General features: G+C 39.0%; 1 protein-coding gene across 4 annotated transcripts in view; it reads left to right on the forward strand.

The window, feature by feature from the left end:
• kcnc1a (potassium voltage-gated channel, Shaw-related subfamily, member 1a) overlaps positions 1-14,030 on the forward strand; it is a 35,695-nt gene continuing 21,665 nt past the window's right edge. For 2 of the 4 annotated variants that reach the window (XR_009203824.1, XM_058382154.1), the window contains exon 1: positions 1-1,491. Coding sequence is in view for 3 of the 4 variants with exons in the window: in XM_058382154.1 (XP_058238137.1) it covers positions 922-1,491 (570 nt within the window). In the remaining variant the exon portion in view is untranslated. The remainder of the gene's footprint in view (positions 1,492-14,030) is intronic. The other 2 variants (XM_058382153.1, XM_058382155.1) reach the window with 1 other exon arrangement.

Raw genomic sequence — 14,030 nt, forward strand, 5'->3', positions numbered from 1 at the left:
ATTTTTTTCTTTTAGGCGCGCACTGCAGTGACACAGAAAAACACAGAAAAAACACAGGGACGGAGCGTAGGTGAAAGACTGATGGATCTGATCTCATGCTGTTTCGAATCTAACGTAATGAAGATGTAAAACGCACCCTTGACGTATCCAAGACCAGTTGATGCATAGAAACGCGCAGATATGACATTTGATCCGCACGGATTTGTGCTGAACACAAATCTATAGACATCCCACCAAAACCGAGAAGGAAACCTTTCTACATACTGGACTAAGAGAGGAGAGGAGAGGACAGGAGAGGACAGGAGAGGAGAGAAGAGAAGAGAAGAGAAGAGAAGAGAAGAGAAGAGAAGAGAAGAGAAGAGAAGAGAAGAGAAGAGAAGAGGAGAGGAGAGGAGAGGAGAGGAGAGGAGAGGAGAGGAGAGGAGAGCTCATCAGAGACTACACACAGGGTGTGAGGAGAGGAAGAGGAGAGCGCTTTGTCAGACTGGAGCTGTCCGTTCAGAACCAAGACATATACAGCGTTGCCTTTGCTAAATGCCGCCAGTACCACTGTTCTGTGGCTCCACACCTGTATAAGATCTTTCAGTGAAGTGCATTATAATGTCGGAGTGCATGCTTTTTGGAAAATTGGTTCACGTGTTCGTGGGAGTATCTTCTTCTGCGTCGCATTTTTTATTTTCCTAATCGCTATCATACCATTTTTCGACAAAGCGATTTACATAAGCTATGCGTAATTGGACAGACGTTTTAGAATTGCACGACCACCACTGACAGCGTGCTTAATCTTTTCGGTTCAGTGCAACCTCTCATTAACCGGTTTACCCATTGCGCGCATGTTTCCTCCGGGTCGGTGCGCGTTGCCTCGCCCGAGCTTTAGGATGTAACACCCGGCCCTCGCTCGCGACATGCCCGAGCGACGCGATGGTCCAAGGCGACGAGAAAGACCGAGTTGTGATTAACGTCGGGGGGATCCGGCACCAGACCTATCGCAGCACCTTGCGCACTTTGCCGGGGACGCGCTTGGCCTGGCTCGCCGAGCCCGACGCCCACAGTCACTTCGACTACGACGCTCATGGCGACGAGTTTTTCTTCGACCGACACCCGGGCGTCTTCGCGCACATCCTCAACTACTACCGCACCGGAAAGCTGCACTGCCCGGCGGACGTGTGCGGCCCGCTGTATGAGGAGGAGCTCGCCTTCTGGGGCATCGACGAGACGGACGTGGAGCCGTGCTGCTGGATGACCTACCGACAACACCGCGAAGCCGAGGAAGCCCTAGACAGTTTCGGCGGCGGGCCCGCCGACTTGGGCAGCGACGAAGTGGATGGAGACGGTCTGGGCGAATCTGGGGACGGCGACGACGAGTTGGAAATGACCAAGAGGCTCGCGCTCGGGGACACGACCGATGCCAAAACGGCTGGACTGTGGCAACGATGGCAACGGCGCGTCTGGGCGCTCTTCGAGGACCCCTACTCCTCTAAATATGCAAGGGTGAGTTATGTGAAATGTCACAACATGAGCAAAAATGATTACAGTTGCAATCATGGACTTCTTTAGACTTGACTTGAAACCTTCCTGTCTTCCATGAAACTAGAGCTCCTACTGACTGTACTGGCTGTGTACTTGATTTCTTTGATTTAACCCATTAATGAATATCCATATTTAGCGGGAGTTTCAGTGCAGGGGGTCACACTTTATAGTAAGTTAGGAAAATTACTCTGAAGTTTTCAGTTTACAAATGTTAATGCCAACTCGTTATTTCTTAGCAAATCTAAAAATCACACGAAATAGAATTATTAAAAAAAATGCTTTGTATAAAATTCTTCTTTTTTTATTCCCAATATTGTGCACATATAGCAGGTTCGCTCATTATTTGTGCACAATATGAAAAAAGCAAATGAAAAAAAAAAAAAGAACATTCAGCAAAAATTTCAACTCTCTCTGGCTGGACTTTAAAAAAAGGAAGCAGTCCTCCATCTCAGTTATTTGGTGGCAAAGTGCTAGCTTTTATGGAGCAGAAGATAATCCTAGAATTGGGGTGGAGTCACTGATCAAATGGAAGAAATGGCAAAGAGGGATGTTGTTTCTAAAAGCTCTGATTCCATAAAAATTCAGCCTTATAAAATGGTAAATAAATTTTTTTTTTTTTTTTTTTAAAAAGAAGAAAATTTTTTGTTTTGCTTCTCCTTCATAAATCATTAAATTGTATGGGAAGTTCTGATGTTATTTGCAAAAAATCTAGCTATATATTAAATATGGCATAATGACCTAACAAAAACACAATGCTTATGTAGATACACACACACTTACAAAGGAGCTTACAAAATCTCAAGTTTTTTGTTTCAACCAGTCAGTTGTACGCACAGATGATTCTACAAACTCAGTCAGTGTAGCCAGTGCAGAGATCTTAGATTTCGAATTTGGTTTGTTATTGCTTTTGTGGAACAATAGTCTGCACCCACAGCCAGCACTTTCTGGACCTGCATGCTTTATTTTAGTGCAACTGCTTTTTAGAGGTGGCTAAGTCTTGTACAATTAAGCACAATCACCGATATTGCTTACGATGGCCAGGACTTCAGCACTTTAGGACACTAATTATGCTAATTATCAAGAAGCATGAGTGGGGAAATCAAGAGTTGTTTGTGCTTGATGTAGAGAATGCTTCTCAGCTGCTGTGGGATTATGAAACAGCTCTTTATCGAGTGATTCTTGTTATAATATGTAGAGAAATGCATAGTTCATGGTCAACTGGTTGTTTCCTTTAAAGTTTTATCAAATTATAATGTGTAACCTATACATCAGCTGTGTAACGATTACAGGCATTCAGCAAGGGGAAAATGAGCAGTCTGCCTGGGCGTCATGTTGCATTGATCGACAGCTTCCCTCGCCTACAATAAAACTGCTGTGCGACGTGCCGTGAGCTCGCTCTCTGACAAATAATTCTCTATGGGAGTTAGATTAAAGGGAATGCATCACAAGCCAGAGGGTTTTTGATATTCATTTTTCCATGCTGCTTTGAGCTGCGAATCAGGGGGAGCTGATGCATCATTAACGGCACAGACATGCCTCTCATTCCGAACTGCAGGATTTCTGCAGTTGAGATTTTTGTTAATACGTGTTTATGTATTTATAGGGTTCTTACAAGACAAAGCGAGCTATGTTGTTTGATGTTAGTTCTCAGTAACGTAAGCAAAAGAACAGCGTAAAGTAATATCTCCTCAAGAGCTCAATGCACAATAAATAACAACATTTCTTCCATGGTCTTTCACACAGCAAAGAAAGAAAGAAGAGAGCCAACATTTGATATTTGCACTGGAGATACAACCGCAACCTCATCTCATGGGAAATTTGCATGAGATTTCAAATGAAATATACTTTCTATATATTATAAAGTTTAGATACTATATATGATATGATTATATTGTTGGTGTGCAGTGAAAGCTGATTTGAATAACCTATGAAACTGATTAGAAATCATGAAAGTCCCAAAAAATGTGAATACACCAGGCAAAGTCAGTATGTTTTAATATAGATTAAAAAAAACACCTATTAACTACCTATTAACCTTAACTATTAAAAAGATTAATTACAAAAACCTTCAAATCTTGTATGGGGGAAGTCAATATCCATTAAAAAACAACCTTTTCAAGTTTGTAAGTCTATCAAAATAACAGATAACTATGAATTCAATACAGATTTTTTTGTATGACAGTGTGAGTTTGGTGCTGTCTAGTTGCAGGACAACAACATCAATTTTTAATTCCTCTCTAAAAAACCGAGCCACCACATTGCAATGAAAGCAGAATACTGTACCATTAGCATATTTTAGCTGACAAAGGTCTAGCAAAAGCCACAGAACGTTCCTGCAGACAGCTAATGGAGGATTACAATGCTGTGTTTACCAGAAATTATGAAACAGATAGGAGGTCGGAAATGCAGTAATGCATGGCGTTAATAGATGGTAATGGCATGTTGGCTGATGAATTAGGTGTAGAAAGCATGGTGAGGGATAATGTGGTGGAGAAAATGAGTCAAAATTTGATAAAGATGATCGATGGAGGTGGATAAAAACCTTTTCATTACAGTTACATTTCCAATATGGCTAGGGTTAAATTGTTGCTGGGAATTCAACTGGTAAACCACTAGGAATCTGTCTGGTAAACCACATCTGTAAGACCTTCATATACTGGGAAAATGTTCTTTAAAGTTGTGTTGAAGTTCAAACTTTCTTTGAGAGATTTCCATATTGTATAAATATGGAAACTGCATACTCACTGTTTTTTTTTTTTTTTTACAGAGCCATTGTTAGTCTGATTTAAAGCCTTGTCCCTTGTTGGACACAGAAGGCAAAAATAGCCTACATCAGGCAACAACAGCCTACTGTGATTGAAATACAGTTACGACACCCTTGTTGTGTGTTTCAACCTGCCGCTCTTGAATCAGAGCTGCGCAGATGAGATCTAGAGTTCTCATTATCAGTGAATGAGACCAAAGGCTGATGTATTTCTGCATGCATCTGAGTTCAAATGTGAGTCATATGACTGAATGAATTACTATCTTAAACCTAAACTCTGTAGTCCTTTCTACATTGTTCCTAGCGCTGGGGAAAAAAACTAAAAAAAAAACTAGAGAGATGCCATAATGTGCTCATCTAGCTGCTGTTTATGTTGCTGTCCCACAGGCACCTGATATATTCATGTCCTTGGCAGATGAGATGCTGCTTTTTTCCCCTCATGAAAGTCTTGGGAATATGTTGTCATGGCAACAGGTTCAGAGCGCAAATGAAACTGATTAATGCTGCTCTTTCTCACGAGGTGCCAGAGAACGTGACAAACTTCGCCGGCGCGTTCTGTGTCATGTGACAATGTGGTCGCAGCAAGTGAGTCATTTTTACTTCCACATGCATTTCACATCTCGCCGAAAGCCGTCAATTAACCGGAAATCCAATCATCGAGAACAAATGCCATCCAGTTGTCATCAAATCTTTGTTAACAGTCTACCTGCATTACAGGGAAATGAATGCATACTAATGATACCCCTTTTTTTTTCGCACTTGATGGCCTAAAATGGGTTGAATCAATGATGGATTGTTAATGTGTAATGTAGAAATGGTTCAGTAGTATCAGGCTTCAATTCTAGCCTGTCATAGATTCAGAGAGAGAGAGAGAGAGAGAGAGAGAGAGTTCTCTTCTGAGCTGGACTAGTTGTTATGCACATTGTGTTCATTTAGTTTTCACAGAAAATGCATTATCATTTCTGACATGTCAATCACAGAAGAGTTTAGATGAGTCATTGTTGATGCTTCAGTATTAATGCTTCCGTACGGATTTTACTAAAAAGCTTTGTTTGATTTATATCATTATAGGCCATTTTAACTAAACAATCTGGTGTCCAGTTTAATGATCCAATAATCCTTTCTACTGATTTAGTCCAACTTCATTCACAATTCACTTTTGCACACCAGTGGATTTCAAACACTCCCCTCATCAATGTTTCATGAGTGCTATTCCAGTTTCTGTCTAATCTGATTCTCACATATTGTCCCCTGACCCATATTGGCCTTCGAACTATTACACACACCAGTACGCTTTTCTCTAGGTGTTGCTTTACACCAGTAAGTTTTTCTCTCTAGTATTGTAAAGCTATTTGCTATTCATGCGCTGGTCGATATACAGCACCTGCCTACTTGTCCATGTGAGAGTAGATTGGCATGTTTCCAAGACTCAGCACCTCCCATCTCCCACAAGACGCTCCCTTTGCTTTGGGCTTTTCATGACTGGGTAGATTCATAAAAAGTGACATACACCTGCCTTTTTTTTTTTGTTATGTTCTGATGCAACCGTGTTATGAAATGCAGTAAGTCTGTATAGTCTTGAGTCTTGAGTCTTGTCGAAGAGGTTTACTCTCCTCTCACACCTTCTTCCACAACTGACTTCATTAACTCCATTCATATTTCAGTAGCAAATATGGAACAGACATCCTAATCACATACACTGTGTTTAAAATAAGCTGTATAGTAAAGTTTGCGTCACTGCAAGTTAATACAATGTTCTTCTTTATTCTGTGATGAAACATACCTACCCTGATGGTAGTGGTCTCTTCCAACCTATCCACAGGGTACAAGGGCAAACTGAACACTTAAATAAAGATGAAAATAATGTAAATCATATGGTCTTTGGCTTTCACAGTCAACCAAACTGAATGCCTGGTGGAAATTTTGGACTAACAGTGTTTTCCATCACCATTATTAAAAAAGTTTAGGGTATATTACTTAACGAGAGAATGGTACTTATCACTCCAGTACAGCTCCAAAGACTTGTATAGTCAATGCTAAAACTTGTGATGGCCTTAAACCTTACCAAAACACTTTATGCTGTTTTTACCCTTAATTTGTTATCTGTATATATTAATAGGACTCAACTCAAGGGTCCAGTTATAAATAATAATAATAAAACAACCTGCAGAAGAAGGCCAAGCTATGGACAGTTACCTTTAAATGTTTAACCATTAACAACTAGCTTATGGCTAAAATGAAATGAAAAATGAAATGAGATTTGCAGTGTTTCTGCTTTATTTCACGTGAAACATTCTGAAATATTCAAACATTTACTGGTTTATTTCCCTACAACTTTAGATGCTCTTTGCCTGTACAGCTGATGAAGATCTTTTGTCCGACATACTGTATGTTACAGTGTCATTTTTAACAATAATATAGCTGTTCACTATAATGAGATTATGAAGTTATGACAAATCAGGAACGGCATCCCATCATAAATTTACATACAAGGGTAATGGTCAATCTGTTTTTATATATCTTATTCTATTTATTCTATTAATGTCTTAATATTTCAGTGTTTGTTTTCACCCGATATGTTGCTGTAGAGAGGACTGACAATTTCTACCCCTAGGTAGAGTCTGTTTTTGTACCTGTGGAGAGTGACAATTCACGCATTATCACCTATGTCCTCAGCGGATCCTCACTTTCTTGAGCTCTGACCATTTTACTTGTTGTTTCCCTGTGGGGATTAGAGAGTGTGCACTCAATCATTCACTGAACAGCAGAGTCACTCTCAAAACAACCACTGAGCAGATCCAGTAAACAGACCAATTAACACGTGGAGCTTTTCTTAAGACCACATGAAATAGCCAGATTGCTCTAAACAAAAAAATGGGATCATGGTTAAAAATTAAATACCATGTCTCCAGTCTTAGTAACATCCACAACACATAAAAACTCCCACTCGGTTTAAGGATAGACATAGATGACGTTCGAAAGAGAGTATGTTGAAACCAAATGCTTATGACATAAATACACTGTACAGAGAGTTAAGACATGGAACTAAAATGTGAATGGAAGCCAAAACTGAAGGATGTTCAGGAGGCCCAGGCTCATCAGATTGCTCTTTGTTGCCATAGCGACTACGGTGGAGGTTGAGAAGCTCTGGAGAGGAGGAGACCCATCACTGCAGAAATTACAAATAAACCGAACTGCGCAAAGATGATGATCATAAATACATTTACTAGGTAAATATATTTAAAAATAATAATGAAAAAGGTGTATAGTCAAGTCCAGTGCAGATTTTGATAGTGATAGAACCTCAAATATGTAGCTTTAAAACCCCTTTTAGATTCACTGCAATTAAAAATAAGTCATACTAATAAATATTAACCTGTACTAATAATAAATGACTAATAACAACTATAGGCTACAACTTGTGATTGACTAAGTGTTGATTTAGTAAGAAATCTAACCCATAATCATATAATTAATATTTCATTATAAAGTATTAGTTAAAAGACAGCTTTGAATAGAGATCAATTTCAATGCTTAAAATATTCTTAATATTGGACTAAAGCGAGAAAAGGCAATTAAACATTTTCCTAAATTGAAGTAGTATAACATTTTGTTCCAGGATTCATATTTATTTTCAACAAACATTCTTTCCTCGTTTATCTTGTGACCATCTGCTTGGTTTCCTCATTTCCATTCTCTTTCTTGCCCTCGTTCTTTTTTGTCTTCTTCTACGCCTGTTTCACTCTGTGCATGATTATTAAGCTGTCTGCAGTGCCTGGCTTTCTGTTACTAGCAGGCTCGGTTTAGTTCCGAGCAAGCGATCACATGTAGACATTGTTCCTGACTGAAAAAGAAGGTGCAGCTAGAAATAATGCATGGCTACAGTTAATTATTTGTCCTTAATGCCTTATAACTAAACTAGTCATGTTTTGTGGTTAATGAGATGTATGTGGCAGCACAAGACGAAGTTTGCATAGGATATCAGGGATTTTTTTCGACTCCATGAATACTGAACAGAGATCCTCCCTGGAGGGAGGTTGGAGTGATTAGCATTAATTAGAGTGCAGCAGCAGAGCAAAGCCCAGGTCCTGTTAATTACTGGAGGAAGATAGGGAGGAGTTGCATTACTCCAGCATATGATTTCACTCACATTAACTGTTTGCAAGATACACATAACAAGGTTTACCACATTATCTCTGGTATATGATATGTTATATTAGCATACAGGTGGAGTAAATTCATATGTACAGCCATTCTTTTATGAAGTTCATTTGTGGATGACTAAAGTTTTGACTGCACATAATATCACACAAGCACATTCATTTATTGCAAACAAAGACCTACTCTGTTCTGCAGCCCACTCACCAACTATATTATGCATGCCTGCATGCCTACATAAACCTACACACCATATTTCACTACGCCCCCCCCCCTTCTCCTTGCCCTTTACTCGATTCACAGTTTATAAGACGCAAAGCCGGATAGACAAACTCCCATCCGCTTTCCAGAGCGACCCATGTTTCTCCCTAATCATGTCACCTCACTCCCTCGTCTCCCCCAGTTCTGCCTCGGAGCAGTAAGTGGAGCAGGGCATCCCTTTAAAAAGCACCAGAGCAGTGCCTCTGGAGAAAAAGCAGCTGTTAATAGCCTTGGCAAAATTCAACTAACAGCCATGATGTCAGACACCCAAACTGGGGCGTCACAGAGGCTAAGATTACTGATTCCTGGCTTTGTTTAAAGGTTATCACCTGGGGAAAAGCTTGACTGGCTTTAGACTGGGCTAGAAATCTCCATGGAACGGTGACTTGAAAAGCTTTAAGCTGCTTTGTAGTGTTATTTTCTGGTTCTACATGCAAACACAACCACATACACCCTGTCACGTACTGATTAAAAGCCATGGGGAAAGTCTTTAGACTTTAAAAATCAGAGGAATAATCCAATTCTGTGATGCTAAAAAGAATCTGTGATGCAGTTTTACTGGAAGTGATGTGAAGAGCGAAGAATAAACACGGTTCTTAAAACGAAGTACATTGTGAAAGCTGAAAGCAAGCAGAGAGGACTGGAAAAGAGGCTGCACTCCCAGCATGTATCTCCCTATGAAAACAAAAACAGACTGGATTTATCTTTCAGATAAACTTTAGTGTGTGATGATGAGTATGCAACATGCACCATTCAGAAGCTTGACTGAATTTTTTGCTATGTGTGTGTAGTCATGGAAACTCATTTCTGGCCTTATAGCCAAGAGAAAACAAATGAAGTAACATGATACCAGCCTCAATCGGTCACACAGGTATTAGTAAGTAATTAAATGCAAATATGCTACGTCACGCACAAATATTTGTCTTGACCAATGCATGAAATAAAAGCAAAAGGGTATGGATCAATGCAGAATAATACATGAATTAAGTGTATAATCGAAAAAGGACGTACTTTTGCATGGTCTGTTTAAATCTGAGTATTGCTGCATGTATGCAGAAAAAGGATTCTTTTTTTTCCAGCAGTGATCTTTACATCTGGAGGTGAAAAAGATTTATTTTTTTTGTATTGTAGGTGTGCAGATATTGGATTTGTGTAGGTGCTGTGTGCATTCAAAATATATGGGCAAGATAAGTAAGACTATGGATACAGTACAACGTAAAAGTAGTAAGAATTGATGACCCTGATTCAAAAGAGATGTCAAGGATTCATTATCAGCAATAAAACAAACTAGCAATCCTTCAGGGTAATTCTACATGACGTCCAGTACTTTCTTCTCACAATATGAAAGACTATTGAAATAAGTCTTTCAATCATGGCCATAACTAGCTATGGTCTGACCTCTGTAGGCTGGGAAAGTTGTTTTTTTTCCCATGTGTCAAATTCACAGGGAACAGTGCTGTCCCAATTACGTGGTGGCAAAATGTAGTGATGCGGAAAAATGTGTTCCAAGACTACCCAATTAGCAGAGCTGACTCTCAACTGACTTCAGAGCAGCTGAGGAGTACACTTTTGTCTAAAGATTCTCTCTCTCATTATATTTGGCTGTCATGGGATGCTAGACTACCAGATTTTAACAGATTGGTGAGAGGTATACATGGCATTATTTAACGTTTGACATAGTTATGATTTCTGATGGCAGTTGTGGGGGTTTGTACAATGTGAACCTTATTTTTTTTGTTAGCAAAATTAGGTTAGGTTTCAAGCTCCTTGGGCTTAATGTGAGTTCAGTTTTACTTTGCCTTGTGTGATGTTACTCATTACTCATTAATAATCCACTATGAGCGTGATAAAAAAGAGTTATAAATATAAATGCTTGTTTAGACGACAGTGTCACAATTCAGAAATGAGCAAAAATAAAAATGAAATAATTAACTAGTTATTTTGGATCAAATCCAGCTGCTTTTCTAAGTTAAACAGGCTCACAAAGTGGCTGGGTTTGTGTATTAATTACCCAGTGTATTGTAGGGACCTTTGGAAGAGCATCTCCCGTGGTGTTACCATTTGGGACAGCACCTTGTGATTTGTCATGTGGCTGTTTGGATCCCTTGATGTCAGAGGTCTATAGTGATTAGTAGGGAAACATCCATCTAGGAACATTGTGTGTAAGGACATGCTGATGTTTTTGTGGAGCCCCCATGATGAAGAGTGTTGTAATTAAGGGTTAAGGGTTAGGATTAAGCATAGACCTAGAATTATTTAGCTCCCAAATATAGCAATAGAACACTGTAAGATGACGCACATGCCACAATATCGGTGGTGGTGGAGGAGGTGAGGGTGGCAGAAAGGTCCCTGCTGATCAACAGTGGGTGTGGAGGTGTTGCACATGGACAAAGCAACTGGTCCACGCAGGTCTGTGCCAGATCTCTGGGGCATTGGGCATTAAAGCCAAGATCATGTGATAGTGGTGTCCCACATTGCCATGGACCTGCCACAGGTCTCATTTATGATGTTTAGAGAAGTGCCTGTTTCTGGTCAGATTTTAAAATAATTTAGATTTAAAATGGTTTTGGATTAGTTTATATATATATATATATATATATATATATATATATATATATATATATATATATATATATACACAATATGTAGATTTCACTTTCACAGTTTTATCTACTCATGACTTAAATAAATACTGTATACGAAATAATACATTTTAAAATAAGTGCTATTTAAAATTTCTACCTAACCTGCATTCAGAAAATTTTACATGTTCATATACAGTCCTAAGTATATTTCAGACACATATCCCAAAACAGTGTAAATTATTGGATTTATATTAGATTTTATACAGCATTAAATTAAGTTTTGTGCCAGTTCATGATACTGTGTATAGAAATATTAATGAATAAACATCAAAATATTTTTTGTTTTTAGTAAATTTAATGTATAATTAATTAAATGAAACCTAATTTGTAGAAATTTTTAGTTTCAATAAAAATACCATATCTATCTATCTATCTATCTATCTATCTATCTATCTATCTATCTATCTATCTATCTATCTATCTATCTATCTATACTTCAATTAATTTTTGTTTTTTTTACTAGAAATTCTTTACCTTCCTTGGTTCGTCATTATCCATCACATATTCTCATTTCTGAATATGGAATTGTCTAGTATATTAGGTGTGCCAATACTGGATGTGTGTAGGTGCTGTGCACATTCCAAAAAAAAATACAAGAAGAATAAGTAAGCCCATCTGCAGTACAGTATGATGTAGAAGAAATGATAAAGACCTTGAACCCTGAAGTTCACTCACATAGCACTACTGTTTATCCTAAATATGAAGCAGACATTAATAAGGTCACACTGTTTCACCAAATCAAAAAAATTGACAGCTACAGTATGTGTAGAGGAAAACAATGACTCAGCGGAGACGAGGCGTATTGAGGCATAGTGGAGAAATATTTTCTCTCTGGACTGTCAAAAGTAGTGGCTATGTAATGCACTGCCTACTTTGTGTCCTGAAAGCATTTCAGCATACAAGAATGTTGTTGTTGTTGTTGTTGTTTCAATTCTAATTTCTGGCATTAGCCAAGTCATGTAGCTAGCATGCTATGTGTAATGATAACGATAAGGTTAGTGAAGTCTATAGGTATAATTTTACAAGTGCCATTGCCTGTGTTGGTAGTGTTGCCTTCTCATACTGTAGGTTTGATCTTGTCCCCTAAACATACCTGTGGATTGTCTATTTTAATGTTGCCAATATGTGTGTGTGTGCATGTTCTGAGATGGACTGGCATCCTATCAGGGTGTATTCCCACATCATGCCCAGTGATCTTGGATTAGACTCAGATTCCACTAGGACCAGACCAGACTAAAGCTCTTGCTGAATGTGAATGAATGAAAGAATTATCTATGTTATGATCTAGCTAAAAATGCTCCCTCAATGCTTATTTGTTCTAACTGGTTTTAGCTTCAGGTTACCCTTCATTTGAGAAGGATTTCCCAGACTAGTCAAATCCCTGTAATCAAGAGCAGTGTTCAAACAACCAGCAAGCTTGGAAATGTCCAGAACCTAATCGGTTCATGAACAGCTACTGATTCTGCCATAATTGCGTGGTGGAAAAAACACAGTGTTGAGCTTGTAGCTGTGTAGCGTGGACAACTCATGCTGTGACTTGAACAACATGATTTTCACATCTCCCCCACTGGCAGCCATAAAGATCCTTCATGGATGCCAGGATGTCAGGTTTGCCCACAAGTGTATTTTTTATCTTGAATTAAGTACCGTCCACAAACACACACACACACACACACACAAGCAGTGCAGTATAGTAGTATTATAGTATAAATCAGTATAAAGCAGTAGTATAAACAGAGGAGCCTTAACAAATTGTATGTTTCTCCTAAGCAAAGGAGTCAAAGTAATCGAAGCCAAGCAAAGCAAATGTTCCTGAATATAATATGCTTATAGGGTGCATCTAGACTGCCTGTGGTAACATTTTCAGGCCACAGTAACCACAGATATTGACGCTGTAGATGTTTTTCCTTTGTACCTCCTCGCATATACAGCATTCATCACAGCTACAATCCTACTACATGTTTTGAGACTACTCTCTATGCCAAGTCCTGTTCCTAACTAATGCGATTTGGATGTGTAGATTCAGTCCAAGGCATTCAAATAATCATATGTAAAGTGCACCTGGAAGCATCCAGTTGAACAATGGCTTTTAGTGAGTTTACCTGTTAAAGAATGTTGAATAATTTAGATGCACACACAGACTTTGAAAAAATATAGGCCATTTTGGAGAGGGTTGGCTCTGTTCTAGTTTCCCTGTGGTTTAAACTCTCCACACACATGCATATATAAGAGGGTATGACAAGAACAGGAGTGCTTACAACTTTACAGATATATGTTAAGATATCTTCTCTGTTATTCTGAGCAAATATAAGCCATGAACAGAGAATTTTCTGTTGTCCTGCGGTAAGCAGTATTTAATTCTCATGCAGTTAGCAATGAATGCACTCTCAACACCCTATCAATCTAACTCACTCACCCCATTCTCATGAAAATCATGAACTTTGACATTTATAAAAGGGCACCAGTGGTCTCAAGTGGCTGACCCTTTAGCCCACGGACATTGGCTTATGTTTGGTGGATCCCCATTGAGTCAGGCTGATGGAGTATAAATGTTGAAGGTCATGCCTTAAAGGTCAGACGTCAAAAGTCCACCTTGTCGGGGCGTGGTCAGTAGTGTTCACAGCCTTGGTGCTTTGATGCTGTCAGGCTCCTTTCAGTCACTCTAAAACACA

The sequence above is a fragment of the Hemibagrus wyckioides genome, linkage group LG27, assembly GCF_019097595.1.
Source record: "Hemibagrus wyckioides isolate EC202008001 linkage group LG27, SWU_Hwy_1.0, whole genome shotgun sequence".
Lineage (NCBI taxonomy): Eukaryota > Metazoa > Chordata > Actinopteri > Siluriformes > Bagridae > Hemibagrus > Hemibagrus wyckioides.